The sequence below is a fragment of the Nerophis ophidion genome, linkage group LG13 (genome assembly GCF_033978795.1).
Source record: "Nerophis ophidion isolate RoL-2023_Sa linkage group LG13, RoL_Noph_v1.0, whole genome shotgun sequence".
Classification (NCBI taxonomy): Eukaryota; Metazoa; Chordata; class Actinopteri; order Syngnathiformes; family Syngnathidae; genus Nerophis; species Nerophis ophidion.
In genome coordinates, this window is record NC_084623.1 from 44515432 (window position 1) to 44537306 (window position 21875).

Consider the following 21875-nt stretch of genomic DNA (forward strand, 5'->3'; position numbering starts at 1 on the left):
GTTTTGTATTATATATGTACATATTTTTCACTCTTGGGTTTGACACAATTTCCTTAGGTTAGCTTATTTGTTAGTATTGTTTTGTATTATATATATATATTTTTTATATAATCAATTTTTGTACATAACATCCCCTGGTGTCTGTTGCCGTCATTTCCTCTCTCTTAAACCATAACACTGATTGTGACTTTAACTCCAGTGGCAAAGAGTTCCACAGATGTGAAGCCTTCACTGAGAACGCAGACTGACCCAGAGTCGTCCGGCACCTTTTCACTCTACACCTCCCACTGACTCCGGGTTTTTGACTCTATTGTTCAGCTGTATTCTCCATTTTTCTACTAGAAGACTATTACTGTCTGGTACCACTTTATTTGGCTCTGGGGTGGCTTATTTTGCAGCGATATCCCCAAAAGAAAGCACAGAGACTGGATTACCAAGGTGTGTTTAATCATATAAGAAACTGCAAGACCCTTTTCGCTGGCTTACTATTTAATTAACCTATGAATTCAATTATAGACCAGTGTTAAAACACAGGCTTGTGTGTGTGTATAATTTCAAGTGGAAAAAAATGTCCCAAAGTGCCAAGGTTGGTTCAAGACAGAACGAGGAGATTAAAGTCCAACAAGAAATCAGCAGTCCGGACGGGACTGTGACGACTGTCTGGGTGACGGGTGACTCGTTCTCCCGTTGAGGACAGGCGTCTCTTTGAGGTATATTTGAGAAATGTGCTGTTCCAGGGACAGTTGGACTGCTGTTGAACTCAGGGACAAGGAGTCAGGGTCGTCCTCTGAGTCGCTCTCGACTTGTCCACTTTCTTCAAGTTCGGGCACCAGCGCAGCTACACAAATCAAAACGTGCTTGATTAATTTCTCCGCTTGTTTAAGCACATAATGCCTGTTTCTCCAGCTTTACGCTTCCTTACCCTGCAGGCTGTTAGCTTCTGTGTCCCTTGTATGTTTAAAGTCCTCTTTTTTGCCCTACAAAAAAACGAAACAGTTTTAGACTCTTACCAGCTCATTTGCATGTGTTGCAATTAGCCGTCCTTACGTAATTGTGTCTCCAAGACCAGTCTGGGTGTTGCTGGGAGTGCATTCGCTTCACTTTGTCGGCGAGGTCATAATATTTTGCTTTCTCCTCCTTGGATAGCAAATGCCACTACAGCATGTATGTGAAATACCATAACATGTCAAAAAAGTTACAATACAACATTTTACAGTAATACAAGAATATAATGCATTTTGTTATTTGCATTGTTTTGCTGTAATAAGCAGGGGCGTCCATGATAACGCCGCTTGGATGGCAACATATGTTGCTCCAAAACCTGTATGTACCTTTCAGCATTAATGGTGCCTTCACAGATGTGTAGGTTACTCATGCCTTGGGCACTAATAAACCCCCACACCATCACAGATGCTGGCTTTTGAACTTTGCGCCTATAACAATCCAGATGGTTCTTTTCCTCTTTGTTCCGGAGTACACAACATCCACAGTTTCCAAAAACATTTTGAAATGTGGACTCGTCAGACCACAGACCACTTTTCTACTTTGCATCAGTCCATCTTATTTGAGCTTGGACCCAGCAAAATTGGCGGCGTTTCTGGGTGTTGTTGATAAATGGCTTTCGCTTTGCTTATCAGTTTTAACTTGCACTTATAAATGTAGCAAAAAACTGTAGTTACTGACAGTGGTTTTCTGAAGTGTTCCTGAGCCCATGTGGTGATATCCTTTACACACTGATGTCGCTTTTTGATGCAGTACCGCCTGAGGGATCGAAGATCCATAATATAATCACTCATGTGCAGTGATTTCTCCAGATTTCTCTGAACTTTTTGATGATATTATGAACCGTAGATGGTGAAATCCCTAAATCCCTTGCAATAGCTGGTTGAGAAATGTTGTTCTTAAACTGTTTGACAATTTGCACACGCATTTGTTCACAAAGTGGTGACCCTTGCCCCATCCTTGTTTGTGAATGACTGAGCATTTTATGGAAGCTGCTTTATACCCAACCATGTCACCAACCTGTTCAGAATTAGCCAGTTCATCCGTGAGATGTTCCAAATAAGTGTTTGATGAGCAATTCCTCAACTTTCTCAGTATATTTTTGCCACTAGTGCCAGCTTTTTTGAAACATGTTGCAGGCTTTAAATTCTAAATGAGCTAATATTTGAAAAAAATAACAAAGTTTAACAGGTCGAACGTTAAGTGTCTTGTCTTTGCAGTCAATTCAATAGAATATAGGTTGAAAAGCATTTTCTGAATATTGTATTCTGTGTTTAGTTACGATTAACTCAACGTGCCAACTACACTGGTTTTGGGTTTTTGTACATACTGATACTATACCCGGTTTCGTTATTGTTGATCCCCCCCCCACCTGTGTATAATTTCTACAGCTATAGCTTAGCAGTTAGCTGTGGTTTTAATTTGTATCTTTGTTCAGTGTGCAGTGTAGCATATTTAACTACTCCTGGTCCTCTAGTCCTACAGTGATAATGACATTTGTAGGAAAAAAACTAGTTTAGAAGCTGCACTGTGGCGAGACGTTAGCAAGAACGCTACAATGCATGGTTGTTCACTTGTCGCTATCAATTTTGCAGGCCACAGCTAGAATGTGTCATCATTGACGAACAAAAATAGAATGCGTCATCAATATAAATTGTCACACTAATACGCAATTAAAGCATATCATTATAATAGATATTATTTATAGTGTATCCCGTCTATATGGTGCAACCATTTAGCAAATTTTAAGCAGATAAAATAAATGTAAATTATATAATTTGTTTGTTACTGCAAATAACAATGATTAAAAACATTGTTAAATTAAAGTAACTGTAAAAACAGTTACTTTTGTGAAAAAAAGTTCAATGGAAAGGAGGCATTTAAAAATGATTTTTGATCTACTCAAAGACCATTGGTGTGTCATATATACTGTAGAACAGATACAAATGCATCTAACTAAAATTTGATGCAGGTGTAATGCATTGGTATTTAAAAAATGTAATGTTGCCATTAAGGCATTGAAAAAGGTTGACCAGAGTAGTCACACTTACCATTCTCCCTAGGATTTTGTTAATATCTGCACTGTTTCGTAAGTGAGAATGGTGCTTCACCGCCTGCCGATGCTCCTTCATGAACAACATAAATGCATTCGGTGGTTTCTTGACATACGTTTCGTCCACTTTTCTGTTTTTCTTCCTAGAATGCAAGGGAAATAAACGGAAACATGGGTATGTGAAGTTAAAAGTAACAGTAACCGTCAAAGTTGTTGTAGTGAAAAGGACAATTTGCAAGCTCTATGCGCATGCCTAGAGGGTGTTAACTTTCTAATGTGCTGTAAGCTTGATATTCCGCCCTTATTCGGCTTTTGGTTACTAATCTCTGCCCCTAAAAAAAAAAAAAAAAAAAAGCTTTGTTTGCTGTCAGGTTCAAACATCGATGACATCTTTTAAACAAGACAAGAAGCAAGGAAATAAACTGAGACAGAATTCAATTTTGCTCAATTGAGGAGAAAGGTGTTGACCTGTAACCTCTTACAGTGTCACCCACGCTCTGCCTAAAGATTGCACGCCTCCTTCTTTTATTTAGACCTTCCCTGTCTACATGGTCACAGCTGTTTCTAAGGGACGAGGGTCGTATACAGTTCACAGAATAGGTCGTAAACTGTTCACAGAAAAGGTCAGTTCAAAAAAGACGTCCTAAAACAGTTCAAAAAGAGGTTCGTGAAACAGAGGTGGCCTGGGGGGGAGTCCAGTTCTGCTTCCTCTTCGCTTTTGTAGTTATTGAGTCAGACATTATCTTTCTGTTTGATTACAATGCATGAAAGAAACACAGAAACACCTTCATGATGCTTCCCCCATACACAGTGGAGTTTTACAAACCTTACTCTTGGTAGTTTTGAAGACAGCTTTTGGTCTTCTTGCTGGGAACTCATTTCAACACAAAGTTTTTGTGATAATTTCAGTAGAATTATTCTAACAGCTGTTAGCTATAATTGAATGTATATTTTGACAAATTGTCAGTTGCTTCTTTTGAAATTATTCAATATAATTAGCAAAAATATGGACACTGAAAATACATGTATGTTCTGGGAAACCACCAATGCTAACATAAGCTATCTGGTGGTGTTCTTGTTGTATATGTTTTGGTTTATCAACTTTTAGCAAGTTGCAAACAGCCCCCTTAAGAGACAATTTATTTGAACAATTTGGCGTTTAACAAAAAAAAAAAATCGCCAGCCACTAAAATATACCAAAAAATATCTTACTTAATCCTGGGGATGGTGGGTGGAAGAGGAGCAGTGTAGTTGGGAGCTGTAACTTTGTACAACAACTCTCCGTTCCTAAATAGCAGACAAGACTCATTAGATAACAACATTAGATAACAAAATTGTCATTTTTTAAGCTCATTTATACTCAACAAAATGCAATGTTTGTCTCATATTTACCTTTAAATACAATGTATACTGTTTCTTAGAATAGTTGACTATTCGACGATTTAATTCGAGGTAGTCTGATTCGACTACCAACCTCGCAGACAAAATATCGGACATTGAATCCAAATCCTCCCTTTGTGGGAGGGAGTTGAGTAGCCGGTAGAGATGCGCGGATAGGCAATTATATCATCCGCAACCACATCACCAAACTCGTCATCCACCCGCCGTACACCCGAACCAACATTTTATCAGAACTGTACCCGCCCGCCAACCGCCAGCTAAAATATATCAGAGGTCGGCCGCCTTTACCACTCACAGAGCTATTTAAACCTGTTTCACAGGGTAATGAAGACAATTGGAGCCGCTAATGTTCTCGGGACTATCCGATAGCATTCATCCTGATGACAGGAATATGGGCGTGCTGTGAAGCCATTGCCTTTGACACCTTCAACAACATCTACGAACCGATTGTTAGTCCGGCAACATGTTGTGTGCAGCTTCCGCAATCACACGTACAAGATTGAAAGGCATACTGGGTGACACAGAGTACACTGATGGTTGTGATATAAACAACTTTAACACTTACTAATATGCGCCATGCTGTGAAGTCACACCAAACAAGATTGACAAACATATATATAATATATTTTACACCCCCGCGCCCCCGACCCCGCCCACCTTACCGACGCACGGGGCGGTGGCGGGGTTTGCTGCTAGCGGGGTGTATAAAACACTCAGGAATTCTCACGGATACAAAGGATTCTAGGTATTTGTTGTGTTGCGTTTATGTTGTGTTACTGGGGGGATGTTCTCCCGAAATGTGTTTGTCAATCTTGTATTGTGTGGCTTCACAGCATGCCGCATATTACAAGAGTGTTAAAATTGTTTATATCACAACCATTAGTGTACTCTGTGTTACCCAGTATGCCTTGCAGTCGTGTGCGTGTTGCCGTGGAAGCCACACACAACATGATGCTGGACTGACAAGCAGATCGTACATGCTGTAGAAGGCGACAACGCCAATGGCTTCATAGCACGCCCTAATACTTATTTTCTGGGTGACTGCCGGCAGTCATTCTAGAGAATATTAGCGTCTCCTATTGTCTTCTTCGCTTTATGACACGGGTCTTAAATGGCTCTTTGAATGGCAAAGGATACCGATACCAGAACCATGTATATCAAATATTTCCGGACGGTTCAACCGCCACACGCCCGAATCTAATTAAAATCTATTTTTTTGTCATGTCACCCGCCCGACCCGCGGACTCCGCGGATGAGTCCGCAAACCGCGGATCTCTAGTAGCCGGGGTCCTTTGAGCAAAGCGATTGTGTCAGGAGGATCTTCCGAAATGGGGGACACCATCGGCCTTGTTTGTACGATAATGATATTTCCGCTTTTTAACTTATACAATCCTTGTTAGGACTTTACTCCCTCGAGATCAGGTGTTCTCAAACACTTTGCCCCCAAGGGCCAATCTGGAAATGTGCCAATGGGTCAAACAGCAATTTTAAGCATATAGCAGCACCATGACTAAGGAGTTTAGGCCACAATAAAAAAAATTTGCATTTGCTATATATTTTTTTGTCTAAACTAAATTTAATTTATGTGTTATACGTATTACGCTCTGTTGTTAGCATTGTTCACCAGACCTTGAAACAAATTGAGCTCGGGGGACCTCCCGAGAGATCTTTCCCGCTTTACACTCTGCTTTCTAATCTAATCCATTATTTGTATTATTATATACAAATCTAAGTAATACGCTTAATTATTTATTTTCATAATGATGACACTTATGGTTCAGATGTTCATTCTTTGTTACTGCACGTAAATATGGGTTATTTTTATATATATATATTTTTTAATCGTTTGTAACTTGTGTGTGTTTTATCAAAGTAAAAAAAAATAAACAGCAGAGTTACATAAGCCATCGTCAGGCTTTCCCCTGACAGTTTGTCTATGTTTTAGTTTTTTCCTCTGCATGTGTCTGTTCCCTCTGTGTTTAGTATCTCCTGTCTTTAGTTCCTGTCAGCTTCCTGTCTTGTTCCCTGAGTGCTGTCTTCCTCCTCAGCTGCGGCTGATTGGCACCTGGCCACACCGGCTGCCAATCAGCCTGCTCCTATTTGTACCTGCTTTGTCCTGTGTCAGTTGATGGATCATTGTATTGTCGTTGCCTCATGTCACTCGTGTGTCTTTGCTACCTGTCGTGTCTGGCATCATTTCAGCTATTACCTGTCGTGCTACATCTTGTCCTGGTCATCGTAGCGGTAAGCTGTATTTCCAGTTTTTCTGTTTGTTATCCTCAGTGCTAGCTCCCTTAGTTTGTTATTCCGCCCACGTGCGTGCTTTTTATTTGTTCTTGTTTAGTTTTAATTAAATCGTGTTTTCATATGCTATGCCTGCCTCCTTCTCTGCATCTTGGGGTTCAACAACAAATACCCCTGACACCATGTTTTCAATTGTTTATTGTGTGTTTTAACCGCTCGTGACAGCGAGCTATCATTGCTATTAAAGCTATCCTAGGTTATTGCTTCTAAATTCGGCGTTGCCAGTTTTTTCATATCTGCCTCATCAGTAATGTAAGATGTTAAATGTTTGCGTAAAGCCTGTACACTACATCGGTTTGTGTCTGGAAACACGTGAGACCGACGTATATGCTGTATACCGCATTTTCCGGACCATAGGGCATACTAGATTATAAAGTGCACTGCCGATGAGTGGGTCTAGTCAGGTCTATTTTCATACAAAAGGAGCACCGGATTATAGAGCACATTAAAGAATTATTATTATTTATTTATTTTTTTTCTAAATGTGAAACACTCACTTGTGGTGTACATAACATGTAATGGTGGTTATTTGGTCAAAATGTTGCATACCGTATTTCCTTCAATTGCCGCCGGGGCGCTAATTAATTTAAAACCTTACCAAAGGCATGCGGTAAAATTAAGCATGCACTAATTATTTTAAAACCTCTTCTCACTCCGGCACTTACCAAAGGTATGCAGTAAAAATTTTAGTGTGATGTAAGCTTGGACCTTAAATCCTACTGAATAGCTCTTAATCTTCTTCCCTTTATGCGATTTCAAATTACCAGTATTGAAATCAGCCTCCTCCATTTTGAAAATGATGACAGGGGAAGTGTCACTCGTGACGTCACGAGTTGGACCAGGCGGTAATACTAAGCATGCGCTAATTATTTTCGGAAGCGAGTTTGACCCGGCAGTAATTCAAGGCAGGTGCATACTATATGCCCTGCGGAAATTCAAGGAAATACGGTAGATTTTGTTTTATTAATCAACTTCAAGCGGTTTTACGATAGTTGCTTCAGAATGCGGCGTTTTGTAGGCGGTATTATTTATGTGGCTCACCTTCGTTAGTGTCTTTTCTCCGTTATCTTTGTTGTAGCGGTGTAGCGTGCAAGGATGGGAGTGGAAGAAGTGTCAAAAGATAGAGCTAACTGTTTTAATAAAGGCTTATTTGACCACATGCATTGACAGCACCTTTTAGCTCGTATTTCCAAAATTGTGTACACTACTGAATTGGGGTCTTACGGCCGCTTATGTGGACACTTATACTGCCATCTGGTCATGTCAGAAGAGTATAACATACAATGGAATTTGGGGAAAAAAAGTGTAAAAATAAGAATTACCATGTCACCAAACATGAAATACACATGTGTTACTTATGGACTAAGTAAATCATATAAAAATATGAAGCTTGGGCCTTAAGAGGTTAATGACATTCAGACTTTACTTCAATCAATAATTGAGAAGCATCTCATCATCCGTGGCTCAATAGTGCAATAACAACAAGGCTGGAAATGTGTCCCGTGAAAAATTGTCCACCGAAACTGTTATAACTAAAGTTCCTTGGGTATGTTTTAGCGCTTTCGTGGCGAGTGTACAGACAGTAAGACCTTCACACTACTTTAGAAAAAGAAGAAGCTAATCGACTCCTGTGTCCGTACAGACTACAATGGCGGACGCGCGAAAACATTTTCAGGACTTATGCAGATCCCAAATAAAGATCAGCAGGTATCAGAAGGTAAGAAAAGTTGCTTGTGCATTATATTGTAAAACAAAACGCCAGGTAATATATCTTACCATATACACACACCATATTAATGCGTGTATGTGGAAGCACAGTACAATCCATCAAGCAGTGCGGCTTCATAGCTTACCAAAGTCGTACTGAAACAGTTTGATTGATTTTTGAGCACAGTGTGTACTGTTCTATATTTTCAATGGAACATATCAAATGTCGGTGTTGTGTACTTGAGTCATATTGCACACTACACGTATCTCGTATGTGTGACTGCCATCTCCGGGTCACACTTATCATTACATCATGTACCAAATAAAATAGCTTCAAGGTCGGTAAGCACAACCAAAATTATTCTGTCCATAGGTGCACCGGGTTTTGAGAAATTGAAAGGATTTTATAAAGTGTGTCTTATAGTCCGAAAAATATGGTTAAAAATAACTTATCGGATGCATTTTTTTCTAAAAGGACTCGCATCAACTGATCCGCTTCAGAAACGACAACAAAAAAGTATGTTTTTATGTTAAAGACGGGCGGATGAAAAGAGCCCTTGCAAAGACGGACATCCAGAAAGTAAACAAACTGTCGCATCTGCTTTACGTCAACTGCCGGCAAACGGCAAGGGTTAATGAGATAGTGAGACTCGAGTAACGTCCGAATTTCTTATTTTCAACATTTCGCCATGGCACTAGAGCAGGGGTCGGCAACCCAAAATGTTAAAAGAGCCATATTGGACCAAAAATACATAAACAAATCGGTCTGGAGCCGCAAAAAATTAAAAGCCAAATTACATACAGATAGTGTGTCATGAGATATAGATTGAATTATGAGGACTTAAAGGAAACTAAATGAGCTCCACTATACATACAAATGAGGCATAATGATGCAATATGTACATATAGCTAGCCTAAATAGCATGTTAGCATCGATTAGCTTGCAGTCATGCAGGGACCAAATATGTCTGATTAGCACTCCACATAAGTCAATAACATCAACAAAACTCACCTTTGTGCATTCATGCACAACGTTATAAGTTTGGTGGACAAAATGAGACAGAAAAAGAAGTGGCATAAAACACGTCTTAGAAGGTCGGAGAAAGTTATACATGTAAACAAACCACGGTGAGTTCAAGGACCGCCAAAATTATTAGGACAAAACGGCGCTCGTCAAATACTCGAATCAGTGAAGCATGTTTAATATAAACATTGTGCTTATAGCAATTAGGGGGTTTGTGTCATGTTTGTCCTCCTACAGAAACCATATTTAAACAAAAAATATATATTTTTTCCCCTCATCATTTCCATTTTTCCTATATTTTTGAAAAAGCTCCAGAGAGCCACTAGGGCGGCGCTTAAGAGCCGCATGCTGCTTCAGAGCCGCGTGTTGCCGACCCCTGCACTAGACTCTTAAGGCCAAGAGGGAGGGTTAAGGTTAAGACAAAGGGGAAGTGGTAAAAGGGAGAATGAAAGCATTACTTACAGTAATCCAACAGGACGCATGTTCATGCCATTGGGCAGTGTCACCTCTGGTACAAAGTTTGCCTGGAATAGAGTGTTAAATTCACAATTTTTACATATGGAAGCAGAACGGTTTAACGAACACATTCAACACAGCGCTGCATTCTTCAAATGGTGCGCTCCATTTACTTTAGAAAATACGAGTCCGGGCTAAGAACGACATGAAAGCTGAGTTAATAGCATTCCAGTTACAAGGTAGGAAAAGAGGATAACCACATCCTCGGAAAAATATGTTTGTCTATGCCTTGTATGAATAAAAACAATTTACTGGATGAATTGCATTCTTTCTACAACCTTTAAACAAGGTGGATGAAGAGGAAAAAGCAATGTAGAACGTATTAAACCAGGGGTGTCAAACTAATTTCTGTTTAGAGGACTGCCCTTGTCTTTTTTTTCTTCTAGTCCTTCACTCTCACTTTCCTCATCCACGAGTCTTTCATCCTCGCTCAAGTTATCATGGCATGATAACTTAAAAATAAAGACGACTCCAGTTTGTTTTCTTTGTTTTACTTTGACCAAAAATAGAACAAATACATCATGAAAATGTACAAATCTTAAATAATCAACTTGATAAAACACTTCAAGTTTGTTTGTAATTCTGAGGATATTGGTGCAGTTTCAAAAACACAATGGGTTTAGACTTCGTCTCAGTGTATCTACAAAGCCAGGATTAAAATTTAGGGCAGTTTTACTGGGATTGAATAAAAAACACGACATGTAAACTCTTCGAGGCATCTATCAGTCCAGTGCTAACTCAACAAGCCGTAAGAAATGGAGGTAAAAACTATTCGAAAGGCTTAAGTTTTCTCGTTTTTGTCAGAGACATTATGGGGGAGTAAGGGTGCCAAATAACATCATAAAACATCAGGTTTTAAAGGCCTACTGAAACCCACTACTACCGACCACGCAGTCTGATAGTTTATATATCAATGATGAAATATTAACATTGCAACACATGCCAATACGGCCGGTTTAGTTTACCAAATTGCAATTTTAAATTTCGCGCGAAGTATCCTGTTTAAAACGTCGCGGTATGATGACGTCACGGATTGTAGCGGACATTTTGATCCAGCACCGATCACAGCTATAAGTGGTCTGCTTTAATCGCATAATTACACAGTATTCTGGACATCTGTGTTGCTGAATCTTTTGCAATTTGTTCAAATAATAATGGAGACGTCAAAGAAGAAAGATGTAGGTGGGAAGCGGTGAATTGCCGCCGCCTTTAGCAGCACAAACACAGCTGGTGTTTCTTTGTTTACATTTGGCTCTTACTATAGACATGAGCAGAGAGTTTGCGTCGTTCCACCTTCAGCTATGGACTCTCTTGCCTCTTCTCACCGGCCACCACCGACCGTCGGATGCTTACTCCGTGGAAGGAAAAAAAAAATATATCAGCCCGGCTGCCTTGCCTCGTCAAGAAACATCAATCAATCAATCAATCAATCAATGTTTACTTATATAGCCCTAAATCACTAGTGTCTCAAAGGGCTGCACAAACCACTACGACATCCTCGGTAGGCCCACATAAAGGCAAGGAAAACTCACACCCAGTGGGACATCGGTGACAATAATGACCCAGTGGGACGTCAGTGACAATGATGACTATGAGAACCTTGGAGAGGAGGAAAGCAATGGATGTCGAGCGGGTTTAACATGATACTGTGAAAGTTCAATCCATAATGGATCCAACACAGTCGCGAGAGTCCAGTCCAAAGGCTTCCCTTGGAGACACTGGCGGTCACCACACCCGTGGCTACAACCCTCCGACTTTCAGGTACGACTATATAATCTCACTAAAATACTAGTAACAAAATAAGCAGATAAGGGATTTTCCACAGTAAATGTGTCTAATAACATCCGAATCGCTGCCACTGCCCTCGTTTTTTTTTTCTTCTAGTCCTTCACTCTTACTTTCCTCATCCACGAGTCTTTCATCCTCGCTCAAATTAATGGGGAAATCGTCGCTTTCTCGGTCTGAATCGCTCTCGCTGCTGGTGGCCATGATTGTAAGCAATGTGAGAATGTGAAGAGTTCCACAACCGGTGACGTCACGCGCACATCATATGCGACTTCCGGTACAGGCAAGGCTTTTTTATTAGCGACCAAAAGTTGCGAACTTTATCGTCGATGTTCTAGACTAAATCCTTTCATCAAAAACTTGATCGCGAAATGATCAAGTATGACACATAGAATAGACCTGCTATCCCCGTTTAAATAAGAAAATCTCATTTCAGTAGGCCTTTAAGTTTCATTTGGGTCGAGGGAGAAAAGACGCAGCCAAGCTTTACTTTGTACCTCTTGCTATTCCTATTGTGACATCTAGTGGACATATTTAGAACAGCAGTTTCTTTCATTAAAAAAAAAACAAAAAACTGTTTATTTTATACTTCGCAAACTTATCAGGCGGGCCGGATAAAACCTTACGTTTGACACCCCTGTATTAAAAAGATTAAATAAATGCAGTTTACACTACAGTAGTGAAGTGAATTATATAGCGCTTTTTCTCTAGTGACTCAAAAGCACTTTACAAAGTGAAACCCAAGATCTAATTTTTACATTTAAACCAGTGTGGGTGGCACTGGGAGCAGGTTGGTGAAGCGTCTTGCCCAAGGACACAACGGCAGTGACTAGGATGGCGGAAGCGGGGATCGAACCTGCAACCCTCAAGTTGCTGGCACGGCCACTCTACCAACCGAGCTATGCCGCCCCACATAACAGCAATGTTACCATATATACTATATTGCAAAACGTATTTGGCTACCCATCCGAATGATCAGAATCAGGTGTCTTAATTACTTTTCCCGGCCACAGGTGTATAACATCAAGCACTTAGGCATGGAGACTGTTTCCACAAACATTTGTGAAAGAATGGGCCGCTCTCTGGAGCTCAGTGATTTCCAGCGTAGAACTGTCATAAGATGCCACCTGTGCATCCATAAAGATATGGATGACAGAGTCTGGTGTGGATGAACTTGACTGGCCTGCACAGAGTCCTGACCTGACCCCGATAGAACACATTTGGGATGAATTAGAACGGAGACCAACGTCAGCGTGTGACCTCACCAATGCCCTTTTAGAAGAATGGTCGAAAAATTCCTATAAACACACTCCGCAACCTTGTGGACAGCCTTCCCAAAAGAGTTAAAGCTATAATAGTTGCAAAGGGTGGACCCACTATGGGTTAGGAATGGGATGGCACTTCAAGTTCATATGTGAGCCAAGGCAGGTGGCCAAATACTTTTGGCAATGTAACATATGGATGTCCAATAATAGATTGTATTTAGCTGATTTAGTGCGTCAAAAACAAATCAAAAGTCCTAAGAACTATTATTATAGAAGCCTATATTGTATATTGTTTACATTCACAGTAGCCATCTTTGAAACCAACTCGAGGGCGGTGGGAATACTCCGACTTTCCGAGTGGGAAATCCGACCTTCAGAGGCGTTCCAGTTAAAATTCCGATTATCAACTCGGAAATTCCAGCTCCCCAGAAGAAATGGAACGCACCATAAATGCAAGACTTTACTTTTGCAGATGGGACCCAATTGGGGACCCGATCTGCTGTCAACACACCTGGTTGTAGATTTGGGGAAGTATCTCTGTGTTCTGAGGACGTGCTTGCACATTCTGATGATTCATTGGTACAAAGTGCATGCTGGAAGTAGCCATCATTGAACTCGATTGCATGTAACAGTTTTGTATGGGAATAAAACCGTTAAAAGCTCTGCTCTGGTTGCTGATTGTCTGAGGATTAGTGGTGTACCTTGGCCCAGCAGCTTGAGCAGAATTCTGAGGTAGACATTTCGACGTGAAACGTGACAGGTCCATAGCTCTGTAAATAGAAAAAAAACATATCGATTGTTGCCAGAACGTGGTCCAATTTGACAAAGTTTTGTTGGATGTAAAGGTGAACTGCACTTTTTTGGGGGAATTTTGCCAATCGTTGATCCGAAGTTGGTGCAAATACAAATACAGTATGTCAAAGTTCCTTTTTAATAAAGTAAAATTGATACATTCATCCATCCATCCATCCATCCATCCATCCATCCGAGGTCGAGTTGCGGGGACAGCGGCCTAAGCAGAGAAACCCAGACTTCCCCCTTCCCAGACTTTGTCCAGCTCCTCCCGGGGAATTCCAAGGCGTTCCCAGGTCAGACTTTCCTGTGCTCTCTTACCGATCGGACACACCTTAAACCCCTCCCCAGGGAGGTATTCGGGGGAGCCTTCGAAACAGATGCCCGACACACCTCACCGGGCTCCTCTCCATGTGGAGGAGCAACAGCTTTACTTTGAGCTTCTCACCCCTCCACAACCTAATCTTTTTTGAAGCTGAATATACAGAGGATGAACTACTGGTTGTAAAAGCGGGCACGGAGAAAAGCTGAAATGTTGGAACAGAGGGAAGCCAAGAGAGTGAGGCAGTAAACGTGGAACTTGGAGCCGAGCTATGCCGACATAAATAGAGTGCTTACCAAAAATCAACTGAAAAAACTTCCCCAGCCAGCTTGACCAAACGCACAACTGTCCCTCGAGTTAGTCACTATGATATGAATCATGATACAGAGGGAAGCCGAGAGAGTGAGGTAGTAAACGTGGAACTTGGAGCCGAGCTATGCCGGCATAAATGGAGTGCTTACCAAAAATCAACTGAAAAAACTTCCCCAGCCAGCTTGACCAAACGCACAACTGTCCATCGAGTAAGACACTATTATATGAATAAAGATACACGCAGCACATCACCGTGCAACTAAAGTGCATACACTGTTGAGCTAGCTGTGTACAATCAAAACATGAAATGTGGGCAAATACTTTACAGATACTGTAATATAATTTTTCAGGTTTTTCAGTCAGTACATATTTGGTGTATTATCGCATTGAATTATGCATTACTAAGTCAAATGCCATAGCTGTTGCATGGTGATCCGTTACTACACTAGAAAAGAGTTCCTCTGTGTTTGCTCTTACAATAACAATGTTGCTACAGCTTGGTTATGATACAGGTTACGAATGTAAACGATGCATTTTGTCCCTCATAATGATTGTGAACAATAGGCAAAATTCCAAAAAAAGTGCAGTTCACCTTTAAGACTTCAAATACTTAACACAAATCATTTGTGTGTACCGTATTTTTCGAAACTTTAAGGTACTGGTACCAAAATGTATTTCGATACTTTTTGATTGTTTTTGATAGTTTTTTTAAATAAAGGGCACCACAAAAAATGGCATTATTGGCTTTATTTCAATATAAAATCTTAGGGTAAATTAAACATGTTTCTTATTGCAATCTAAGAACAATTTTGTCCTTAAATAAAATAGTGAACATACTAGACAACTTTTCTTTTAGTAGTAAGTAGGAGAACAAAGGCTCCTAATTTGTCTGCTGACGTATGCAATAACATATTGTGTCATTTTCCATTCTATTATTTTGTCAAAATAATGAGGGACAAACTGTAAAAACTGATTAATTAATCTACTTGTTCATTTACATTTACTGGCTATTTTAAAATTTCATCATGTTCTATCAACACTTCTGTTAAAATTTAATAAACACTTATTCTTCTCTTGTTTGGATACTTTACATTAGTTTTGGGCGATACCACAAATGTAGGTATCAATCCGATACCAAGTAGATACACGATCATGCATTGGTCATAATTTAAGTTCTCATGTGTCCAGGGACGATAATATGAATTTATAAGAAAAAAGATTTTGTGAAGATAAAAAATATCGATGTAATCAAAGTAGTATTGACGAGATACGCTCTTGCACTTAGTATCATTACAGTGGATGTCAGGTGTAGATCCACCCATGGCGTTTGTTTACATTGTGACTCCGGTGAGCTATTGTATCCTCCTAAGGTGTGTAGTGAAGCTTTTTTTGCTATTCCTCGTCCTGCAGGGATGATACTTGTCAGAAACGTACTTTATTTGTCGCCATGGAGGCGAGGACAATTAGTGATTAGCGGATGGACTAACTAGCTCGCCATTTTTTAAAACACCTCTTCTTGTGGGCGTTTCAGTGTTATAGCTTCACCCTTATTGTTAGTTTTTAAGCCAAAATGCGTCCGTTCTCCATTTTCTCTCTACACACTGAGTCTGCTTGTAAGTACTCTGTGATTGTGCACTGCCGAACATGCTCCTATGTTTGTAAAAACAGCAATGTCAATACGACGCGCCGTCATGCTATGTAGAAAAAAATAAAATATGGTGAACAGGTGCTTTTCAAACAGAGTATAGTCCCGTGTTTGATTCATTAGTACCGCGGTACTATACTAGTACCGGTATACTGTGCAATCCTACTGCAAAGTTGATTGACAGGTAAATTTTGCTTCAAAATAAGCCCATACAATACTTTACATAAAACTGTTATGAGATGTTCAGTAGATAAATAATGTGCATTTAAAGCGAAATATTTTTAAAAGGTTTGGACATAAATATATCAAAAAATTGGGAATATTTTTTTTATTTTATTTTAAAATTTATGCTCGATTAATCAACTTTTGAAAAAGTTTGATTATTCAGATTTTTTTTTTATTATTGTTTTATGATCAAACATTTTAACTTTTCAGCACTCACTCATGGGTGCAGTTTTTAACCACGAGACAAGCTTTCTGGGTTTCAAAATATTATTGAAAATATTGTTGTCATACAAGTCTATTTTTGTTTGTGTGTGCTTGCAGAAAAAAAAAAAAAACTAACACATTTTGTGGAATGCTGGAAATGATTGTGGATCTTTGGACTAAAATAATTACCTGAACACTGCAGTTGGGATTTTACAATTCTCCCAAAAGTCGACACTTATGAACAATTTTTCGGGAGTTTTGTGGGGAGTAATCCCTTTTCTGTCTACACACTGTGTATGTTTGTAAGTACTCTGTGACTGTGCACTGCCGAACATGCTCCGCTGTTTGTAAAACCAGCAATTGCACGACGCAACAACGCGCAAATTGCTATGTACAAAAAAAGAAAATATGGTGAACCGGTACCGTTTTTGATTAATTAGTACCATGATACTATACTAGTACCGGTATACTGTACAATCCTACTGCAAAGTTGATTGAGAGGTAAATTTCGCTTCAAAATGAGCCCGGACGGTACTTTACATAAAACTTTCAGCAGATAAATGACGTGATTTCAAGCGAAATATTTTAAGAAAGTTTGGACATAAATGTTTCAAAAAATTGGGAATATTTTTTTAAATGTATTTTTAAAAAGTGTGATTATTCAGATGTTTTTATTATTGTTTTATGAGCTAACATTTTAACTTTTCAGCGCTCAACCATCGGAGCAGTTTTTAACCACGAGACAACCTTTCTGAGTTTCAAAATATTATTGAAAATATTGTTGCCATGCAAGTCTATTTTTGTTTGTGTATGCTTGCAGGAAAAAACAAAAACAAAAAAAACTTACACATTTTGTGGAATGCTGGAAATTATTGTGGATCTTTGGACAAAAAAATGCCCTAAACACTACAGTTTGGTTTTATAATTCACCCTAAAATCAACACTTATTAACAATTTTTCCAGAATTTTTGGGGGAGTAATCCCTTTTCTGTCTACACACTGTGTATGTTTGTAAGTACTCTGTGACTGTGCACTGCCGAACTTGCTGTTTGTAAAACCAGCAATTGCACGACGCGCCCGTTATTCTATGTACAAAAAAATAAAATATGGTGAACCGGTACCGTTTTTGATTAATTAGTACCACGATACTATACTAGTACCGGTATACTGTACAATCCTACTGCAAAGTTGATTGAGAGGTAAATTTCGCTTCAAAATAAGCCTTTAGGGTACTTTACATAAAACTGTTTCAGCACATAAATGGCGTGCTTTCAAGCGAAATATTTTTAAAAGGTTTGGACATAAATATATCAAAAAATTGGGAATATTTTTTTTAATTTATTTTTAAAAAGTGTGATTATTCAGATTTTTTTTATTATTTTTTATGATCTAACATTTATACTTTTTAGCTTTCACCCACGGGTGCAGTTTTTAACCACGAGACAAACTTTCTGAGTTTCAAAATAATATCGAAAATATTGTTGTCGTACGAGTCTATTTTTTTTGTGTGCGTTCTTGCAGGGAAAAAAAACACATTTTGTCGAATGCTGGAATTGATTGTGGATCTTTCGACAAAAAAAAAGACCTGAACACTGCAGTTTGGTTTTATAAATCTCCCAAAAGTCGACATTTATGAATAATTTTTTGGGAGTTTTGTGGGGAGTAATCCCTTTTCTGTCTACACACTGTGTATGTTTGTAAGTACTCTGTGACTGTGCACTGCCTAACATGCTCCTCTGTTTGTAAAACAAGCAATTGCACGACGCGCCGTTATTCTATGTACAAAAAAATTAAATACGGTGAACCGGTACCGTTTTTGATTAATTAGTACCACAATACTATACTAGTACCATACTGTACAATCCTACTGCAAAGTTGATTGAGAGGTAAATTTCGCTTCAAAATAAGCCCGGATGATACTTTATATAAAAATGTTTCAGCAGATAAATTACGTGCTTTCAAGCGAAATATTTTAAAAAGGTTTGGACGTAAATGTATCAAAAAATTGGGAATTTTTTTGTAAATTTATCTTAAGATTATGCTCGATTAATTAACTTTCGAAAAAAAAGGGTGATAATTCAGATTTTTTTTTATTATTGTTTTATGATCCAACATTTTTACTTTTCAGTTTTTAACCACAAGACAAGCTTTCTGAGTTTCAAAATATTATTGATAATACTGTTGCCATGCAAGTCTATTTTTGTTCGTGTATGCTTGCAGGAAAAGAAAAAAAAAAAACTAACACATTTTGTGGAATGCTGGAAATGATTGTGGATCTTTGGACAAAAAAAATGACCTGAACACTGCAGTTTGGTTTTATATTGCTCCCAAAAATCGACACTTATGAACAATTTTTCCGGGAGTTTTGTGGGGAGTAATCCAACAGAAATACATTAAAATATAATGAAATAATGCTGCAATGACCCATGTTTACTACAACTACTTACTGTTTGTTCCCTTGGTATCTTACTTGGTATCTTACTACAAACTCTTCTGACGGCCGAGCTCGTTTTTCTTGTTTGTGAATCGGAATGATGTGTGGCGCCTCAAGTTGTGATGCGTGGACTCTGTATTCATCACACTACAGACACAGCTCTCTGAATTCAACACATGCCAACACAGCTATGTGGTCAAAGAAATAAAAGCAGTGTTGGTCTTTCATGTGTGTTTCGGGGTGCTTTGGGACATCACCTTTTATATGATGATGACATTGATTCATTTTACTTGATGACATCACTTTGCACAGTTACCTGCGTGATGATGCCGTCAGTCGGGTTTGCATCTTAAACAATGGCCTCGTGGTACCTGGACTTAGGATCAGTTCTAGTTTCCTGCAACCCTTAAAGGCCTACTGAAATTATATTTTCTTATTTAAACGGGGATAGCAGGTCCATTCTATGTGTCATACTTGATCATTTCGCGATATTGCCATATTTTTGCTGAAAGGATTTAGTAGAGAACATCCATGATAAAGTTTGCTACTTTTTGTCGCTAATAAAAAAGCATTGCCTGTACCGTAAGTAGCAGACGATGTGCACGTGATGTCACGGGTTGTGGAGCTTCTTACATCTGAACATTGTTTACAATCATGGCCACCAGCAGCGAGACCGATTCGGACCGAGAAAGCAACGATTTCCCCATTAATTTGAGCGAAGATGAACGATTTGTGGATGAGGAAAGAGAGTGAAGGACGAGGGCAGTGGGAGCAATTCAGATGTAATTAGACACATTTACTAGGATAATTCTGGAAAATCCCTTATCTGCTTATTGTGTTACTAGTGTTTTAGTGAGATTATATGGTCGTACCTGTACAACCTGAAAGTCGGAGGGGTGTGGCCACGGGTGTGGTGACCACCAGGGTCTCCGAGGGAAGCCACGTTTCTTCTTCAAGGCGAAGGCAGCCGGGCTGAGATTTTTTTTTTCCCCCCTCCTCCACGTTGTAAGCATCCGACGGTCGAAGGGCGGCTGGTGGGAGGAGGCAAGAGAGTCTGCAGCTGTATGAGGAACGACGCAAGCTCCCCGCTCATGTCTACGGTAAGAGCCGACTGAATACCACCATTTTCTCACCGAAACCTGCCGGTTGACATGTGGTCGGGAACCATGTTCGCTTGACCGCTCTGTTCCATTGTAAAGCTGCACCGTAATCTTTCGGGAATGTAAACAAGGAAACACCGGCTGTGTTTGTGTTGCTAAAGGCGGCCACAATACACCGCTTCCCACCTACATCTTTCTTCTTTGACGTCTCCATTATTAATTGAACAAATTGCAAAATATTCAGCAACACAGATGTCCAGATTACTGTGTAATTATGCGATTAAAGCAGACGATTTACAGCCGGGATTGGTGCTGGATCAAAATGTCCGCTACAATCCGTGACGTCACGCGCACGCGTCATCATACGCGTCATCATACGCGTCATCATACCGCAACGATTTCAGCAGGATAATTCGCGCAAAATTTAAAATTGCAATTTAATAAATTATTCCGGCCGTATTGGCATGTGTTGCAATGTTAATATTTCATCATTGATATATAAACTATCAGACTGCGCGGTCGGTAGTAGTGGGTTTCAGTAGGCCTTTAACCGTTGCAATAGACATCAAATATTAAAATATGGATACCTTGATACCAACGTTCATTCTCATATTACAATAATCATTTTCTGACACCTTTTTACGGACGATGCATGGTATTACAGGAATATGTTGTTGGGTTTTTCAGTGGCATTACCTCCCTTCTGGCAAAACACCTACATATGGCCCAACAGTCTGAGGAGGGCAGGTCGCCATTATCCAGGTGAGAGGCATGGACATAATTATCATGCAATAGTCATTATTTAAAAAAAAAAATCAATTGACCCACATTTTTAGACATGCAATTACATTGTTAAAGTCACAGTTTGAAAAAATAAAATTACTGAATCACATGAATATTGCCTCTTATTTTAGCAGATTTAGTGGCTTGCCTTGATAGTCATTTTGTACAAAACCAAAAACCAGTGGCACGTTTTTTGAATCGTAAATGAAAACAGAATAATTTGCAAATCCTTATATTTAATTGAATAGACGGCAAAAACAAGATATTTTATGTTTGAACTGAGAAACTTCATTTGTTTTTGCAAATAATAATTAATGTAGAATTTAATGGCAGCAACACATTGGAAAAAAGTTGGCACGGGGGCATTTTTACCACTGTGTTACATGGCCTTTCCTTTTAATAACACTCAGTAAACGTTTGGGAACTGATCAAATATAGTTTACCGCAACGCTGCATTGACACGATATGATAAGACACGACACGACAGGTAACAACAACAAGAGCGACAATAATCCAGCACTGACTGGAGGAACAAAGCAGATAAAACAGGAGCGGGCTGATTGACACCAGGTGTGGCCAGTTGCCAATCAGCCGCAGCTGAGGGGAAAACAGCGCAGAGGGAAAAAAACAGGAAACAGACGAAATAAGAACGCTGACAGGAACTAAAAACAGGAAATACTAAACACACAGGAAAAACTAAAACACAAACAGTCAGTGGCAAGCCTGACAATCATAATTATAATTAATTAATTAAAGGCAAACATACAAAATCATTAAAAATTAAGGCATTTTCAAGTCAGTATTGGCAACACTGGCACTGTGGTATCGGTTCAATACCAACATTTTGTAGTATCACCCACCCTATATGAGAAGCTATTTGATGACCCTGGAAAACATATTTGAAGAAAGCAAAGTTTTTTTTTTTTGTTTTTTTTTAAGTATTTACATTAATAAAAGTTTAAATGTCAGTACACTTTAATGACAAGCAGCATTTTTCAAAA

The 21875-nt window shown here is 39.3% G+C and overlaps 1 protein-coding gene across 1 annotated transcript; it reads right to left on the reverse strand.

The window, feature by feature from the left end:
• Nucleotides 1–362: 362 nt before the first annotated feature.
• Nucleotides 363–20017, reverse strand: LOC133564977 (transcription factor 7-like 1-A). The gene is made up of 8 exons (XM_061919480.1): nt 19864–20017; nt 13569–13827; nt 9954–10015; nt 4268–4342; nt 3054–3198; nt 1048–1155; nt 923–977; nt 363–838 (listed from the first exon to the last, which is right to left on the reverse strand). Exons 2-8 carry the CDS (start codon nt 13821–13823, stop codon nt 630–632), a joined length of 909 nt encoding a protein of 302 aa, XP_061775464.1. The 5' UTR covers nt 13824–13827; nt 19864–20017; the 3' UTR covers nt 363–629.
• Between the last annotated feature and the right edge of the window lie 1858 nt (nt 20018–21875).

Coding starts and splice junctions, on each gene's coding strand:
- LOC133564977 (XM_061919480.1), bottom strand. CDS start 13,823: ATGGACCTGTCACGTTTCACGTCGAAATGTCTACCTCAGAATTCTGCT. Junction 4,343..9,953: donor ATGCGTCCTGTTGGATTACT/GTAAGTAATGCT, acceptor TCTGCTATTTAG/GAACGGAGAGTTGTTGTACA. Junction 3,199..4,267: donor CCCACCATCCCCAGGATTAA/GTAAGATATTTT, acceptor CTTGCATTCTAG/GAAGAAAAACAGAAAAGTGG.